Raw genomic sequence first — 18582 nt, 5'->3', positions numbered from 1 at the left:
ACATCCTCCGAGCATTGCAAAACCAAAGCACATGGAATACACACTTGGATGCAGACGCACATCCACAGAGGCACAAAGATATATACACACACGCATATAAGCACACTTAATACATGGCTACTCACACACCCAGCATGCAGTGACATGGGTGTGCGCACACATGTACACACACACACCCATGCGTGCGTACGTACACACTTTTGCTGATGTGTTCCCTGTGAAATTGTCAAATGCATTTACTTCTGTTCTTCTCTGACCCCCAGTGCTAGACCAACTGTGTGGGACCCTCGTGCAGCAGAGTAGCCGGGGAGGGGGGGGGGGGGGGGGGGAGTGTTGGTGGAGGCTCCAGCTAATTGGAGCAAGGACACTACTCCAAGGCTGGATTCTTCATGTGACGGCTAGAAACTGAAAGCACAGGTTCTAAATGCAACAACAAATGGCTGAACACAAGGGATTCCCACAAACAGTTTATCTAAAGAGTTGACAGGAATCACAAGAGATATAAATAAATTCATCGGTCCAAATATACACAGCCTACTGTAGTCTTAATTCGCCAGAAGGGATTCAGTGCCTTGTGCACAGGAGTTCTACTCATCGTCAAACAGTTTCTCGCCGTTCTCCTCGTTCTCCTTCTCCTCCTCCTCTTCTTCCGCATCAGTGTAAAGGTCCTTTGTACTGTAGTTCAACATGGTTTTTGATAGGTCCACCTCAATTGGAAACACATCTGCATCCTTCAGGACCGTGTAACACTCATCGTAGTACTTGGACATGGCAGAGACGAACCTCTGGAGCTGGAACACAATGTCCTGGACTGGGAAGGGGAAGAGGTGGACAAAATCAGGAGGAGTGGAATGCATCGGGTCAACGCACAGAGCAGGGGAATTGGTAACCAGAGGACACAGGCTTAAGGGGGGGTGGGGTAAGAGACTTAACAGGACTGTGAGGGGAAACATTTTCCACACCGAAGGTGGTGGGTGTACGGAACGGGCTGCCATAGGAGGCAGCCCATTCTGCAACATTTTGGAAACATTTGTACGGATACGTGGATAAGATGGGTTTCGAGGGATATGGACTGAATGCAGGCAGGTGGGACTGGTGTGTGGGTGGGACATCATGGGCAAGTTGGGACGAAGGCCCCGATTCCATGCTGTATGGTTATCGAAAAGAGGGAATCCATAAGGAGCCATGGGTCTAAGTCACAAGGAATTTACCGTCTAATCCCCAGCGGAACATCGTTTTCCATCTGTAATTCACTCATTTCTCCTCATGTTCATTCCGATTTTTTCATTCCCTGGTGGTTAGTTCCATTCTCCACAGACCCTGGCTTTCGTTACCCGGGATGGCTGTCACACCCGCGGATGCCCTGTCACTCCGGCCTACAAGACCATGACCCCAGGTCCTCTTGACTGGGAAGCACAAAGCAGCCCAAACAAACTGAGACAACTGCGTGTGCGAGATATAAAGTTAAAAACCAACCATGTTTTTGGTCCAGAAGTTCGATCTTCTCCAGAACATCTTTCCTCATTTTGGCAAATCGAGCTCTGGCCTCTTGGCGACAGCGCAGAATCAGACGATACTCATAGTTGCCAGTGCCGACTCGGTACAGAGGTTCCTGGAGAGCCTTGGGTGGGCAGAGAGAAAGGATCTGTCCTCACCACACCAATATGAGCGACATTGCTATTACATCATGGAAGCACAAGCCCTGGCTAGCAGCAGGTCACAGTGGCTCCCTGTTTTGATATGCAAACCCCACCGAGCCCCCTCCCCACCCTTCACTGTCGACCCCTCCCACCACGTTAACCCTTCCCGCCCTCCATCAACTCATCCCCGCCCCGTTCATCCCTCCCAGCCACCCAATGCCCCCCCCGCCCACACCCTGTCAACCCCTCCCCACCCCCCAACAACCCCTCCCCACTAGGCCCCGCTGCTCAGAGACCTCCCAAAGTCCCTCTGCCCCAGTCACTCAAGCTCGAGGTCCCTCCACCCCACCCAGTGACCAACCAACAAGAGCTCCCATGCACCCTGCCATCACCCACAATGCAGCTGTACTCCTCATCGTCCATCTCCTTCACCTTCAAGCAATATGACTGCAAGAAAGCAGAGAGGGAAGGGGTTACAATTGTTTCATAAATATCCTAATCCTTCTAAAATAGTCAACACAGTTAACCAAGTCCTGGACCTGCACTGACTGGGGAACTCTTCTGATCCCTCCCTGTCCTGGGGCCACTCTGCCCTGAAAGCCTTGGCACAACCACAGCCTGGTGCTGGTGCGGGAGGCCCATGTTTACCTTTGTGCCTCAATGGGATGTTCCATACTCCCCCTGGGGAATGCAGCCTGCCTCCACCACCAACTGTTCCCTCTGAAGGTTGAAGAGGAGGGGGAAGAAGTGGATGGGAACGAATGCAGAGAGAGGAGTGGACTGGGAGGGGTACGAGCGAGCAGACAGTCCTTGGACAGAGAGGTACGGGAAGAAGAGGTGGGAGGTGAGCTGAAGGCAGGGTGCGGTGATCCATGACTCTCGTGTGGGTTTGGTGCAAGGAGGGAGGAGGAGATACTGTGCCCTTTTTCTGGACAGATGCCCAGCTCCAAGCCCAGAGTAGGGGAATCGAGAACCAGAGCTTTATGGTGAAAGGGGAGGGAGTGATTAAACAGGAACCTGAGGGGAAACTTGTTTTACATAGAGGATGGTGGGTGTGTGGAACATCTTCTGGAAGAGCTGGGTGAGGCAACGTTTAAAGAATATTTGGACAGATCCATGGATAGGAAGAGTTTCGAGCAGTGATTTTCAAACTTTTTCTTTCCACACATATACCACCTTAAGTATTCCCCGTGCCATCGGTGCTATGTGATTAGTAAGGGATTGCTTAAGATGGTATGTGGGTGGGAAGAAAAAGCTTGAAAACCACTGGTTTAGAGGGATGTGGGGCCAAACGCAGGCAGGTGGGACCAGTGTGGTTGGGACATTTTGGTCGGCTGAGCCTGTTGAGCTGAAGGGCCTGTTTTCACACTGGATGACTTGGTGGACACTGTCAGTAGTGGGAGCCCTGACCACAGCTCTGCTCAAGTGCACAGGCTTTCTGACGCTGCTGCTGGACAAAGTCTAGGACTGCTGGTGGTGAGAGGAGCCCTCCCAGTCAGATCCTTCCTGTACGACCAGAACACCACACACAATGCATGTTGCCCCTGTAATATCTGCGTTGGAGAGGAGATGGTCGCCCACCTCTTTGCTGAATGCAGATTTGCAAAGAGTGTGTGGAGAAGGATGCAGGGGTCCTTGTCGGTTCATCCCCAGCGGCAGCGTGACAGAGAACTCTATGATCTACGGGCTGTTCCCGGGGACAAACACAGAGCCAAGCATCCAGAACTGCTGGAAGACCATCGACTTGGTGCACTTTGATCAGTCTGAAACCAGTTGGTCTTCCAGCGCACAGAGATGTCGGTCCAGGAATGCTGCTGTTGACAAAGGGTCCGTGCAGAGACCAATCTGATCCAAAGCCCTGATTTTTATTTCTTGCAGAGAAACAAAGACTCTAGCTCTACATAAGACAATGGCCTGTCTATACTTTGCAACATTAATTTAAATTTCAAAGCAGGTCCATTTAACGAGCAGGTGAAAAGGGAGCTGGGATTAACTGGGGTTGGACTATGCTGTCCAAAGGAAGGTTGACAAGGCACCTACCAAGTATTCAAACTTGACGTCGAGGTATTTTTTGATGGTGAGCTTTGTGTCAGGAATAGCCTTGTTAAGGTAGGTATCCAGATCATTCAGCATCTGCAAATCCAGGCATCGGTCATTAGTCAGGGACTGCACAGGTAGACAATGGGTAGACAAGTTGGGAAGTCAGGTCCCCCAGAGGGGTAGCAGGGCATACCAGCACTGGGGCGATGTACTGCTCAGCAGGTGCCCAGGTAACCAGAGCTGACTCACAACCCAGATGTGTGAGTTTTCATCCCAACACGGCTGCACAGTTAGCGCCATGCTGTTACAGTGCCAGCGACCGGGGTTCAGATCCCGCGCTGTCCGTAAGGAGTTTGTACATCTTCCCTGTGTCCGCGCGAGTTTCCTCCCACCCTCTGAAACATACAAGGGTTTGGAGGTTCATTGGGTAGCACAAGCTCGTGGGCTGGAAGGGCCTGACACCAAGGTCTATATCCAATTTTAAAAATCAGGCGGGGAATTTTGCTTCAATTAATTAGATAGTTTCGAGTCTTTGCTTCAATTAATTAGCTAGTTTCAGTAACGCTTGCAACAAACCAGTTTCCTCTCACCCTCCAAAAAAAAAGTGGGGTTGGCAGATTAATTGGGTGTAAATGGGTGACGTGGGTTTCATGGACCTGCTGCATCGTTTTAAAATGATTGCTTTTTATTAAATTTAGATTTATAACATGGTAACGGGCCCTTTCAGCCCACAAGTCTGTGCCGCCCAATTACACCCAACTAACCTACAACCCCTAAAGGTTTTGAAGGCCAGGAAACCAGAGCCCCCGGGGGGAATGTACAACGTCCTTACAGATAGCACCGGATTTGAACCCACGTTGTGCTAACCGTGCCGCCCCATCTTTGATGGTGTTTGATGAAGCAATGGAGCCCCAGAACAGCAGTGCAGAGACACCTCAGGCAGTGTCCCTGGTCCCACCACCAGTACCAGGCTACCCCGAGGACCCTTCCTTCCCCTATAAATGAGGGTGCTTGCTGGTGAGTGCACAATCTTCCATCCGCTTCCACATCCTCAGCAAAAAGAGCAGCCCACCTTCCTCGGCAGGCCAGGCACGGGCTAACGAGTGGGAGCTGCCTGGTAATGACCAAGACAAACAGGAGCAGGAGGGCGCAGCCCCTGTCCCCCCCACCAGAGGAAGCTCCACCATTCAGCAGGCACTTAGCAGCCGGGCCCGAGGCCACGCACCCTGAAACGTTTCCTCAGTGAACTCCCGGCCCACTTCACTCATGTCCCCTCACTGGGGGAAGGAAACAGAAGGGCACGTTACCAGCCACGTGCAGAGACTCACTGGTTTCACTGTCTTCAGTAGTCGGATGCCAAACTTCTCGATGTTCCGATGGGCTTCTGCAAATTTGACAAAAGCCTCGCTGGCAGCTGGCTGAGGTTCTCTCACCCCAATGACAGAGAAGACATCACCAAATGCTGAAACAAATGAAAACTCTGTCACAGCAGCAGCATCCAATGGAACCAGTGACCTATCGTGGACACACATCTCCTCACATGTCAGGAAGGTGCAACAGCGACCGCACTTCCTGAGAAGACTGAAGTGGGCAAGGCTACCAGCCACCAGTGTGTCAACCTTCTACAGGAGCTCTATCCTAGCCTGGCTGCATCACAGGGTAATACGGTTACTGCAGAGAAATGGATGGATGGAGGGAGGGGGGGGGGGTAGGGAAGAGGGTCAATCTATAGGACCATCAGAGCAGGAGAGAGGATCACTGGGGTTGATGTGATCTACCGGGTTCGACATCTGTAGAGGGCGCAAAATCATTGAGGACCGCTTCCACCCCCGCATGCAGCATCTTTCATCTGCTCCCGTCGTGGACAGAGATCCAGGAGGATCAGAGCCAGCACCACCAGGCTGAGGAACAGCTTCTTCCCACAGGCAGTGAGAATGCTGAACGACCAAAGGAACTGCTCACACTTACCATCAGAGACTGTCATATCTACAAAACAATACTTATTTATTTGTATGTATGAATACTTGTCCGGCATGTGTATTATGTCTTGTGTGTGTCTGTGTGTTTTGCATTGAGGACCGGAGAACGCTGCTTCATCGGGTTGAACTTAGTAGAATTAGCTGACAATAAACTTGACAACCACCCCCCCACTGCAGGCGTCCTTCAGAGAACTGAGAGAACCACATGCTGCACTGCTGCCTCTGTGATCGGTGGAAGAACTCCCCAGTTTCTCCCAACTCCACCTTCTTGCCCAAACCAAACATGTCCATAAAACACTGCAGGCCCTTTGGCCCTTCTTGTCTACACCAAACTATTTTTCTGTCTCATCCCATTAATCTGCAACCAACCCTCCACACCCCTCCAGTCCATGAACCAATCCAATTGTTTTCTTCAATGTCAAAATTGAGCCTGCATTTCCCTCGTTTCCTCTGCTCCCCTGTCTCCTTTCCTCTGCCTCTCTCTCTTCCCTTTTCCCTCTTCTCTCTTTCCATGGAGCCAAAATCAATTCTCACTTTTCATCATATCCAATTAACACCTTGTGTCTGTTGGTCAGTACTCCCCCCCTCCCCCCCCAATCTTCTCCCTTTCTTTCCTCATCCTTTCATTCAGACTCTGTGTTTCTTCACTCACACCTTGTGGAAGGGCTCAGGCCCGAAACATTGGTGATATCTCTTTACCTCCTGTGGACGCTGTGAGACAGGCCGACTTCCTCCAGCATCATCTCTGTCTTTTGACCACGTTCACCACTTCAGCTGGCAGCTCGTTCCTCACTCCCACCACTTCCTGCGTGAAGAAATTCCCTCTCATGTTCCCCCTAAACCAGTGGTTCTCAATCTTTTTCTTTCCACTCATGCACCACTGTAGGTATTCCCTATGCATAGGTGCTCTGAAAGGGATTGCTTAAAGTGGGATGTAAGTGGAAAGAAAAAGGTTGAGAACCACTGGCCTAAACTTTTCCCCTTTCCCTCTTAACTCACGCCCTCTGGTTTGTACCTAACCTACCCTTGCATTTACTCTCTCTATAGCCAACATAATTTTGTACACCTCTTATCAAATCTCCCCAAATTTTCTGCATACCATGGAATAAACTCTTAATCTGTTTAATCTTCCCAGTCACTCAGTTTTTCCAAGTCCCGATAACATAATTGTAAAATCAGATCTGATCTTGGAGCTTCCAAACCCAAACAGATTACTGAACAAGCTCAACAAGAAAGTCTGCAAGGGCAATATACAAACATGCTGGAGAAACCCAGCAGGTCAGAGGGCGACCATGGGAGGTAAAGGGGAACCAACGTTTCCGGCCTGAGGTCTTTACTTCCTTAGATGCTGCTTGACCTGTTGGGGCTCTCCAGTATATTTATGTGCAGGAGCTTGTTGAACAAATCTTTCCTTCTGCCTCTGTGGCATTTTCCTGCAATCAATGTCGCCTAGTCTTGGGATACAAGAGCTGACTGAATCCTCTCATAACCCCTCTCTCCTTGACATACTATTGCCTCATTTCCCCCCCCCACCCCCCACCCCGGGGTAGCATTATCCAAGTTCCCAATGCTGGAAAGTCTGCAAACTCCATTCCTTGAGTCAAACTAAGGTCACACTGCTCCCATTATTAGAACGTGCCCAGCCCTCGCCCAAACCATCTCACGGGGGCACATTACGGTTAATAGTGGGCCAGGGCATGCAGCAAAGTGAGTGAACGGAATGGAGGTGATGGGGACCCTGCTGCTGTTCCTACACGTTGGACGGGCAGGAATTTCCTCACAGTGGGCAGCACAGACTACCAAGAAATGCAGAGAACAGAAAGACTTACATCTGTGCGTCTGTGACAGCTCAAAGAACGCTCTCAGCAGCCTCTTCGTGTGCTCCATCAGTCCTGTCGGATGTCGGGAAGTGGGAAAAGTATAATCAGTCTCCAACCAATTCTGGGCTTTGGCTCAAGGACAAACAAAGCCCTTAATGTGGCTTTTGTACACCTGGCTCTTTGGTCTGTGCACCCTCAACTACCCAGTAAACACACCTGGCTCACGCACCCTCCTCTCTGGCTCTTGCACACCCCTCCCTGATTTGTGCATCCACAGGCACCCAGCAAGCACACCCAACTCTTTCACATTTCACCCACACCCTGCTACTGTGCTGCCAGCACCTACATGTCTCACATCCACACTCCACCTCACTTGTATGCAACATGGTGAACCACTTATGTGAGCATCTCTCCTTCATCCTGCCCTCTGCAACACTCCCATCCATCTCCTCCCTGCCGCTGGTCCTTGCTACCCACCATCTCGTTGCTCCCTCCCTGCTCCCCCATTCCTGGTACCTTTGTACAGCTCCGCGGTTCTCTCCAGTTCCTCCAGTTTCTTTACAAGTCCGTCTGGAAGAAAGGCCACAAGACATCAGGTTTCATTCCCCTACTTAAACTGGAACAATCCATGGTCTCCTTCCATTTGAACCCAATCACATTGCTATTTACCCCAAATAAACCTTAACCCTTTGGACTCTGGCCATTTTTAACCTTTCATATTATATGCTCCGGACTGGGTCCATGAGTAAACTACAGTGCAAACATGAACCAGCTGGTGGTAGGGTATAAAACTAGACCCAGAAAACGGGGACACGATTGTTGGTAGGTCCCTGAAAACCGGGACACAAAAAGACTCCAAGTTAACTACAGTATGAATCTATTCTCCATGTCACTCCCGTTTTAACCAGAATAAACCCCACAGTTCCTCACCTGGCTAATAAATAGTGTCATTCCTCTATTCACAAAACCTGTCTCACCGCAGGGCCATGCATCTCATACAGAAACTTGGATTAGTGTGTGGAGCTCAAGTTTAGCTGGCTGAACAAGGTGGACGGCCTCGTGTGTGTGAATTCAGGCCTCAGTCACCATCCTCCCTTACCGCTGCCCTGGACTCACTCCCAGAGGTCAGTATGGACACGAGGTTTGTGCAGGAAGGTGACTCAAAGATCAGCCAAAATTGGAGCAGTCACGGGGGGGGGGCGGGGGGGGGGGGGGGGGGGGGGGGAGGGGGCTGAATTGCCTCCTCCTGCTCTGATTTTTAACGTGATCTGGATTTGGCTCTGGCCCAGAACAAGCCACCTGGGCAACAAGGTTGGTGTAGCATTCAGCACAACGCTGTTAGCATCAGCGATCAGGATCTGGGTTCAAATCTCGCGCTGTCTGTAAGGAGTTTGCACGTTCTCCCCGGTCTGCGTGAGTTCTTTCCACCCTCCAAAAATGTACAGGGGGTTATAGGTTAATTGGACAGCACAGGATCATGGGCCAAAAAGGCCTGATCCCATGCTGCGTCTAAATTGAAATTTACCCCACTCACCGTTACACAGAATGGCTCGGCTCAGTCCCAGGGCATCCGCAGTGCCCGAGCTCATGTTCTCCACCAGCCGATGTTTGACTTTCTTCAGAACTGCAAAGCACAATAAAGGCTGTCACCACCAGGCCACAGCATCCCACAGCAACTCCCCTCCCCGGGGTGACAGTGAGCTGCCGGGCTGCCACCTCTCAGCAACTGGCCTGAGGCACTTCCTAGGACCTCCACCCACTCCCTCCCCCCCCCCCCCCCCCCCACCTTTCATCTCCAAAAGTCCTGGGCTCCGAGTTTCCAGAGGTCACACAGTGTGGAAGCAGGCCCTTCGGCTCAACTTGCCCATGCTGACTAAATACCAGACTAGTCCCACCTCAAAGGTATTGTCAGAGAGCATATATGACATCACATACAACCCGGAGATTCTTTCTCCTGCGGGCCAGGTCTGCATTTGCCCCGTATCCTTCTAAGCCCGTCCCTATCCAAGTATCCGTCAAAATGTTTCTTAAACATCGCAATAGTACCTGCTTCAACCACCTCCTCTGGGAGCCCACTCCACACACCCACCACCTTGTGTAAAAAAAAGTCACCTCAGATTTCTGTTAAAGTATCTCCCTCCTCACTGTAAACTTACGTCCTCTCTGGTCACTGATTCCCCAAGTGCAGGGTGCCCTATCAGGCCAACTGCAGCCTGATGCCCAGGATGAATGTTAAAAATAAAATGGAATATGACCCATTAGAACACAGTCTCCAACAATATATTGCACTGTACATTCGTTGCACTCCTTTGTTTCAACACTAGATGTCACTGCCATTTTGCTAAACCACTAGACCAACTTCTGAAATGTTTTTCATCAATTAAAATGTTTGCCTCAATTTAAAAAAAACCACTTACCTCATTTGATTAAATATGGCAGAACCGAAAAGTCAGAAAGTATAAAATTTTAACGATCTCCAACAATAATTTACTCTCCACTTACCTCATTTGATTAAATATGGCAGAACCGAAAAGTCAGAAAGTATAAAATTTTAACGATCTCCAACAATAATTTACTCTCCGTTCGAATGAGAGAACAGAGTTTAAATGGTTGTATTTCCAAGCCAGAAAGAAGGAGCAGTGTCGCGGGAATAGAATTCTACACAAACATAGGTAAACGCCTCTTTGCCAGAGGTGAGGTAAATCTAGCAACATCTGGGCAGGTAACAATCATTCCTCAACAGGTGGAAACTCCCCACTACACTACGCCACTTCCAAAGCACATGCTCAGAGGTGGTGTGGGCCTGCACAAGCTGAGCAGCAAGGGTGTGGGTGGGTGCATGATGATGATCCTGGGGGGGGGGGGTAGAGGAGAAGGGTGGACAGGGTAAAACCGAAGGGTGTGGTGAGGACAACACTACTTACCGATATCCAAGGTCTTGCCTTGCTTAGGATCAGCCTGGAGTTTGTTGTAATGAATTATAACTTCTCCCTTTCAGTGCATTAAAAGGATAATTACAAAAAAAGACAATTAATTACAAAAATCATTGCATTGAAACCCATAGTTCAAATACACACTCCATTATTAGAACAAAATAAATGAGGTCTTCAACTTTAAAACTCTGGTTCGACCACAATTTAGAGAAGTAGAGGAAGAGATTTACCAAAATAATTCCAGGGATATGGACCAATTCTGAGCAAGGTGTGGGGAATACCAGGAAAGGTGAAGCGCAGAGAACAGAGGCTGTGGTCACAATGTTCCCTCTCATTTTTAGTCGTCAGTGGGTGCAAAAACCTTATGTTGTTCAAATTTTTTTCCCCTGTGTCAAAAGTCTGTGCACACTGAATGCTTGTGCAAATGTAAACTTGAAATTGTTTCAAGATCATTTTGTCACAGCCTATCACATGGTTAATAAAACTGTAATGGCATGTTTTAATATAATACACATATAATTGCATTCTATGAAGTAACATATTTAGTTAAGATTTTATTCTATACTTTGAACTACCTTGTGCGCTGGTTGCATAATGTGTGCACGCGTACACGCACACAGCTTCGAAGGAACAGCAGGATTGGTGCTGGGACCATTGTTGTTTGTCATCTGGATAATAATGTGGGATATTGGATCAACAAGTTTGCAGATGTCACAAAAAATGGAGGTGTAGTGGACAGCGAAGGTTTTCAAAGCTTGCGGAGGGATCTAGACCAGCTGGAAAAGTGGGCTGAAAAATGGTAGGTGTCGCATTTTGCAAGGACAAACCAAGAAAGGGCATACATGGTAAATGGTTGGACATTGAAGAGTGCGGTAGAATAGAGGGATGAGGGATCTGGGAATACGGATACATAATTCCCTGAAAATGGTATCACAGGTTGATAGGGTTATAAAAACAGCTTTTGGCACATTGGCCTTCATGAATCGAAGTATTGAGTATAGGAGTAGGGGATGTTATTGGTGAAGATGTACAAGACATTGGTGAGGCTAAATTTGGAGTATTGTGTGCAGTTTGATTCACCTAAATACAGGAAAGTTATCAATAAGATTGAAAGAGTGCAGAAAAGATTTACTTGGATGTTGCCTGGACTTCATAAACGGAGTTACAGGAAAAGGTTAAACTTTATTCCCTTGAGTGTATGAGCGCAAGAATTAGGAGATTTGATAGAGCTTTACAAAATTATCATGGGTACACTACAGATAGAGTAAATGCAAGCAGGCTTTTTCCACTGAGGGTAGGTGAGATACAAACCAGAGGACATGGGTTAAGGATGAAAGGGAAAATGTTTAAAGGGAACATTAGAGGGAATTTCACGCAGAGAGCGGTGGGAGTGTGGAATAAGCTGCCAGCTGAATTAGTGATGCAGGCTCAATTTTGACGTGGAAGAAAATTTTGAACAGGTACATGGATGAGGGGGGTATGGAGGGATATGGTACCAGTCCAGGATAGTACAATAGGTTGACAAAGACTAGAAGGGTCAAAGGCCTGTTTCTGTGCTGTAGTGTTCCATGGTTCCGGGATGGGTGGGTACATGGAAGATAAACCTTGGTTTGATGAGGTGATGGATTTTAGTCGGGGTTTGGGGGACGGGGGGGGGGGGGGGGGGGGCGGGAAAGAGACAAGGCAGAATAAGGGTAAGGGTGCTGGACCGAAATCATCGAGACGGGCTGAGGAAATAGAAAGGCACAGAAAATCACGTGTTTCACCAATAACAGCACAGAGTACAAAATCAGGGAGTCATGCTGAACATTTATACATCAACTGAAGTACTGTGATCATCTCTGGTCACCATGTTAACGTGTTAAGGGAAACATGTGAGGCATGAGGGAGAGGGACCAGAATTCCCACCTTGGTCCGTCTGTCAAGACTCAGTCGAGCTCAGACGGTGGTAGATTGTAAGATACAAAAGGAATTAAGTGGGATTGGGATGGTTCTTGGAGGGGCACATACAGAACTTTGCAGCACTCTACAGGACCTTTGGCCCATGATGTTGTACCGGCCTATACAATCTAAACCTTCCTTACCTCACCCCCATGATCCTCTATTTTTATTACATCCAGGTGCCTGTCTAAGTCTTTTAAATGCCCCCACTGTTACAGCCTCCACCACCACCCCTGGCAATGAATTCCAGACCCCCACCACACTCGGTGTAAAATTTACCCCCGATGTCTCCCCTCTCCTTATACAAACATCTCCTGGTGTTTGCTAGTGTCGCCCTAGGGAAAAAGATGCTGGCAGTCCACCTTCATACTCTTGTAGACCTCCAATATGTCAACTCTCATTCTCCATTATAACGGAGCAGGTTTGAAGGGCCAAATGGTCTCCTCCTATCCATCAATTCCTTATGTAACAGGTGGTCTCCATTTCCATGCCTTACAGCTGAAATAATGGATTAGCATCCTCCCTTCTATTCACCCAGCCTCATCCACTTTCTTGTATTTCCCCCCCCATCATAGGCACACCTTCCACTCTCCCCGACCACAGGCCTCTCTTCACCTTCCCTCCATTGTCCCCTTTTCCATGCTGCATCCCCAAGCAGGTTGGAACCCCCCACTATCAACTTTCCCTCCAGCTCCCCAGATGCACCATCTCCTCCACTCTCCCCACTCACCTTCACGGCCTGTATCATCTTGGCCACTTCCACTTTAGTTTTGCCTTTCACAGACTTCCCAGTCACTCCGATGATCTCGTCGCCTGCAGCCAGCGTCCCATCCATAGCAGCTGGAGTGTTATCGAAAACCTGCCCACATAAACTCAAGTCGGTCACAGGTCCACACTGTCTCCACTTAGCTGGAGCACAGAGAGACAATGGGCACAGCAGCACTGAAGGATTAGGAGTGGGAATTGCAAGCAGAGCAGAGAAAGGCCAGAAGGAGACGACTGCATCACACAGAGTCTTTTGCCCAGAATAAGGGAATCGATAACCTGAGGGCATATTTTTAAGGTGGGGGGGGTAAAGAGAGATTTAACAGGAAGGTGAGGTTATGCAGAGGGTGGTGGGTGTGTGGAACGGGCTGCCAGACAAGGTAAAGTTTTTAAAATATTTTATTTTCATTTTCCATCAATAAACAGAGAAACAACATCACAGACTGCATCAAGATGTACAGATATCCCCCAAAAATCTATGTATATGATGTTTCCCCCTCCCTCTTCCACTCCCCTTTTAAAAGAAAAAATAGAAAGAAAGAAAAAAAAAAGAACACTGTGTTGTCGGTGCCTCTGGTGAATATCCAGTGAGGCCTTGGAGCCGCCCCCTTAGATCATTTCTTTTATTAATCCACGTATTGGTATTTTTGTTGGGATGTGGCGACAGTCGTGCCCCCGTGTATGTCAGATATGGCTGCCATATTTTAACAAAGGTGTTGCGCCGGATTCTAAAATTATACATAACATTATGTATAATATTTAATATGCATCCCTGAAATCCACCTACTGATAAGAAGAGGGAGTCAGATTTCCAGGTCATTGCTACGGATAAATACAAATTGAATTTGATAATTTGTAGCCTACGTCCATGACGTTCCACGCAGATACAATGTTAGATTTGATGTAAAGGTTACCCTCATTATCCTGGTTAGTATATCGGCCAAATCCTTCCAAAATGGGGCTACCTTTGCACAGGCCTAGGTTGCACGAACAAACATTTCCAACTCCACTCCACACCTGAAACACGTCTCTGACACTTCCGGTTTTGCCTTGTGAATCTTTTGTGGTGTGAGGAAATTGTATTGAACCAATCTGCATCTAGAGTTAATAACCATTGTCACACTGTCTCTACTCCAGTCCGACCAGCATCTCTCGTCAATTGTAATGCCCAGGTCCGACTCCCATTTCTCTCTTGATCTGTGTAGCCCTTGGAGTACCGAGTACATTCTTGAAATAAACTTGGGTGGATTTCCCAGTCGAAGCATCCCCTCGGCCTCACTAGGTTTAGGCAGGGTCATGGTAGGGCTCCACCTATCTGTTAGAAACGATTTGAACTGGAGGAATCAGTGAAAGGTCCCATATGACAAATCGTATCTACCTTTCATCTGCTCAAAGGACATAAGCTGCCTCCTTTCATAGCAGTCCGAAGCCACATCTCCAGAATTTTATTACCCAGGTCAGTGGCGCCTTTGGCGATATTCCCACTTTCTCTCCAATGCATTGATTGACCTCGTGGCAGATTTTAATCAGATGGGTTAACCCTAACCCTCCCATGTGGTTATCCTTTTTTTGGCTATTACTTTGTATATAAAATCTTTCACTGTCTTCTCCCCCATTACCATGCAATCCCATTTGCACCCAAGTAGGTGGTTTCCCCCCTCTTCAAAGGATGCAAGGAACCTCAACTGAGCTTCTTAAAATCAGGCAACCTTAAGACACCCCCCCCCACCACCACCTGTAGTGGGATCCTCACCTGCACAATGTACAAACAGGGGCAGTACTGGGCTCCTCCGCCAATGCTGATTCCAATTAAATTCTGAGGATCCTTTTTAATGGTCACTGTTCCAGGCACAGTCGGAATTCCCCTGAACAAAACAAAAATTATAATGTTGATTGTTGCAATATCCCTTAAGCTTCATGTCTCTAACCCCCTGAAATCATCGGGCAACAACCACACCCATTCTGGTCACCAGGCAATACCCCACCCGTTCCGGTCACTGAGAAACTCCTTCACCCATTACCAATCAATGGGATTCCCTCCACTCATTCAACATTGCAAATCAATCCATAAATGTCCCCAGCACCCTGGTCACACTCCCTTCATGTTGATACCTTCAGGACAAAGTGGATCGGAGGTTAATCCACAGGACCTTGAAAGTGGCAGAGGGGATGACTGGAGTCTCCCTCCCTTCAACCCCATCAACGCGATTTACCGGGATCATCGTCTGAAGAGGGCGCGCAAAACAACTGAGGGCCCCTTCAACCCTGCACACAGCATCTATGAGCTGCTCCCGTCAAGAGGATCAGAGCCAGCCCCACCAGGCTGAGGAACAGCTTCATCCCATGGGCATCGAGAATGCTGAACGCTCCCACTGACCACCCGAGACTCTCATATTCATGGAACAATATTTGTATCTATGAATACTTGTCCTGTATCTGTACTGCTTGTCTGAATGTGTGTTATGACTGGTCGTGTGTCTGTGCTTTGAACAGAGGATCGTGTAAACAGATGACAAACTTTACTCGAGACCTGGTGAGTTTGTCCAGCATGTTTGTGTATTGAACTCGACCCCAGCACCTGCAAAACTTTCTAGCTTAACTGCTGTTGACTTGACTCATGCATGAAAAATGCAGCCTTTCACAGTATTTTGATACAAATGAGAGTAAAACAATTAAATTAAGCAGCAAGTCATTGTAAAATTCTTACAACTACTTCCAGTCATCATTACTCACAACTTATCTTCTTCGATTTCGAAATCCATGTCTCCGAACATGATAACCTCCGTTTTGGCCTCCTGCTGCTTCTAATCTCTGCAGAGAATATTTTATGAGTTGGGCCCACCACATCAAACTGTATGTGGGTGCATTCATGCACCATCTATGATCTGGCAAATTATCCCAGGGAGCTTCATGGGAACATCAGCAATTGATACCTCACAGCTAGTTAATGGGTATCTTGGCAGATGACCAAAAACTCAGACCGTACTAAAGGTGAAAGGAGAAGCAGAGAGGTTTGGATCAAACATAAGAAACAGGCACAGAATCGGGAGAGATTGAGCAGGCTTGGAGTGCAGGAGGATGAGGGGTGATCTCATAGAAAAGTTTTTTTTAAATCATGAGGAATAGATTGGGTTTAATTAACAGTCTTTTGCCCAGAGGTGGGGGGGGGGGGGGGTGTGGGAGGAATAATCAATAACCAGAAGACATTGAAGGCCCATTGAACTTGCCCCCTCCCCCCATTTAATAAGCTCACAGCTGGTCTGGCCATGGACTCAACTCCCCCACCTTATCGTTTCCCCATTAATTCCCAAAATATGCAAAAATCCAAATGTGCCCTTAATACATTTAATGAAGCATCTTCTACTGTTTCCTTGGGCAGAGATTTCCACAGCTTCACTACGCTCTGGGAGAAGCAGTTCCTCCTCATCTCCAACTCAGATCTACTTTCTTGAGCCAATGTCCCCCAGCTCCAGCCTCAATTACTCCTTCGCAAGGTCCAACCACCCAGTCATAATGTGGGAGGCTCTGAGCAGGCTTGAGAGGGCCTGTTGAAGGAGCCAGTGGTGTTTTTAATTTAAAACCTGCAACTCCGGGGTACATGCCCGAGACCGGTAGCGCCTGTGCTCGGCTGCGACCACAAGGGGTGCAGACTCCGGGGAGCAGAAATTATCCTAATCCCTGCATCCTAGCCCCTGGAACAGGAGTTCCTTTCAATTCCAAGGGCCGGATTCCAGCCCGATCCCATCCCATTGTCCCAATACTTGGTTCCCATTACCTTCGTCTCAATCCAGTATCTCAGCACCTGGTTCTCGTTCCTTTGGTCAATCCCAAGGCCCTGGAGCCACCCCTGGATCCCATTGCCTTTGTCCCAACCCAGAATCCCAATACCTAGTTCTCGTTCCCTTGGTCCCAACCCCCGGATTTAAGGTCCTCGATCCAAGGCCTGGTCCAAACCGCAGGATACAAGGCTAGAGCCAAGGCCCTCGGCCCCAGCCCCCGGGCTCCAAGGCCCTCGGCTCCTGCCCCCGGGATCCAAGGCCCTCGGCTCCTGCCCCCGGGATCCAAGGCCCTCGGCTCCTGCCCCCGGGATCCAAGGCCCTCGGCTCCTGCCCCCGGGATCCAAGGCCCTCGGCTCCTGCCCCCGGGATCCAAGGCCCTCGGCTCCTGCCCCCGGGATCCAAGGCCCTCGGCTCCTGCCCCCGGGATTCAAGGCCCTCGGCTCCTGCCCCCGGGATCCAAGGCCCTCGGCTCCTATCCCCGGGATCCAAGGCCCTCGGCTCCTATCCCCGGGATCCAAGGCCCTCGGCTCCTATCCCCGGGATCCAAGGCCCTCGGCTCCTATCCCCGGGATCCAAGGCCCTTGGCCCCAGCCGTTGCCCCACAGGCTATGGAAATATTCTCACCTTATATTCCCAAGAATTCCCCAATGTTGTTGGAGCCGATGTCACCGACCTGATTAAATTGTTTCCTCACATCCTGTTCCGGCGCCAGGTCCTGGAACCAGCGAACACATCGACCTCGCCCAATGTTTCAGTGATGCGACCGCCATCTTTTGTGCTGGCAAACGTGCGCGTGCGCATTGATATAAAGGGGGCAAGGTTTCACATGTCAGTGTCTCACCTGTGCTGCAAGAACCCAACGTTGGGGAAACTCAGCAAGTCAAACAGTTTCCATTATATAGCAGAGATAAAGATGCATAACCAAGTGTTGCACTCAGTTTTGGTCACCTAATTATAGCAATGCTGCAGATTGTTGTCTGGATTGGAAAATAAGTCTTAAGAGATAAAGGTTAGCAAAGCTGGGACTTTTCTTTCTGGAGTGAAGAAGGATGAGAGGTGATTTAATAGAGGTCGACAAGATTATGAGAGGGTGGAGAGCCAGTACCTTTTTTGCCAGGGCACTGTGCTGTAATGTTTTACATTCTGCGTAACATTTCTGGCTTGAGCATCAAGGTAGGAGCAACATGTAGAAAGGCACCTGAGAAAAGATTTGTACTGCGCAGTGAAGAGTGGAAAGTTTAGGGGAGATATCAGGGATGTTTTTTTAAAAAAAAGTGAATTGTGTTTGTCAAGAATGCCTTGCCATGGGTGGTGGTGGAGCCTGAAACATTAGGGGCATTTAAGAGGCTTAAACAGGCACATGCATGAAAGATAAAGGGTTACAAGGTAGGAAGGGTTTATTTTTGGTAGGAATATATGGGTTGCCACAATATTGAGGGCTGAAGGGTCTGTATTGTAGTGTTCTAATGTATCCCCGAATCCCTCCCCCCCCCCCCCCCACCCCACCCCCTTCACTCTGTACAGATGCCCTCTGACATTTGCAACTCCTGCCCTGGTTGTCCACTTTATCTATGACTCTCAGAATCTTGTAGACCTCAGTCACCTCTCATCCTTCCACGCTCCAGAGAGAAATGCCCCAGCTCTGCTCACCTGGCCTCGCAGGACACCTGGCAACAACCTGGTAA

At 48.8% G+C, this 18582-nt stretch overlaps 1 protein-coding gene across 4 annotated transcripts; it reads right to left on the bottom strand.

Annotated features, from left to right (window-relative positions):
- Positions 1–454: 454 nt before the first annotated feature.
- On the bottom strand, positions 455–17676 carry pick1 (protein interacting with prkca 1). 4 transcript variants are annotated; one of them, XM_069909932.1, is made up of 13 exons: positions 17522–17676; positions 15852–15929; positions 14872–14983; positions 13084–13212; positions 10404–10470; positions 9014–9103; positions 7996–8049; positions 7489–7551; positions 5009–5142; positions 3681–3773; positions 2037–2087; positions 1477–1621; positions 455–811 (listed from the first exon to the last, which is right to left on the bottom strand). In XM_069909932.1, exons 2-13 carry the CDS (start codon positions 15890–15892, stop codon positions 588–590), a joined length of 1203 nt encoding a protein of 400 aa, XP_069766033.1. In that variant the 5' UTR covers positions 15893–15929; positions 17522–17676; the 3' UTR covers positions 455–587. The 4 variants fall into 4 exon arrangements, with proteins under 4 accessions (XP_069766033.1, XP_069766034.1, XP_069766035.1 ...); XM_069909933.1 differs by having other exon boundaries at positions 17571–17674; XM_069909934.1 differs by lacking the exon at positions 17522–17676 and adding an exon at positions 16894–17316.
- Positions 17677–18582: the final 906 nt, after the last annotated feature.

The sequence above is a fragment of the Narcine bancroftii genome, chromosome 13 (genome assembly GCF_036971445.1).
Source record: "Narcine bancroftii isolate sNarBan1 chromosome 13, sNarBan1.hap1, whole genome shotgun sequence".
In the NCBI taxonomy this organism is placed as follows: Eukaryota; Metazoa; Chordata; class Chondrichthyes; order Torpediniformes; family Narcinidae; genus Narcine; species Narcine bancroftii.
This window is presented reverse-complemented; position numbering and strand designations above follow the sequence as displayed.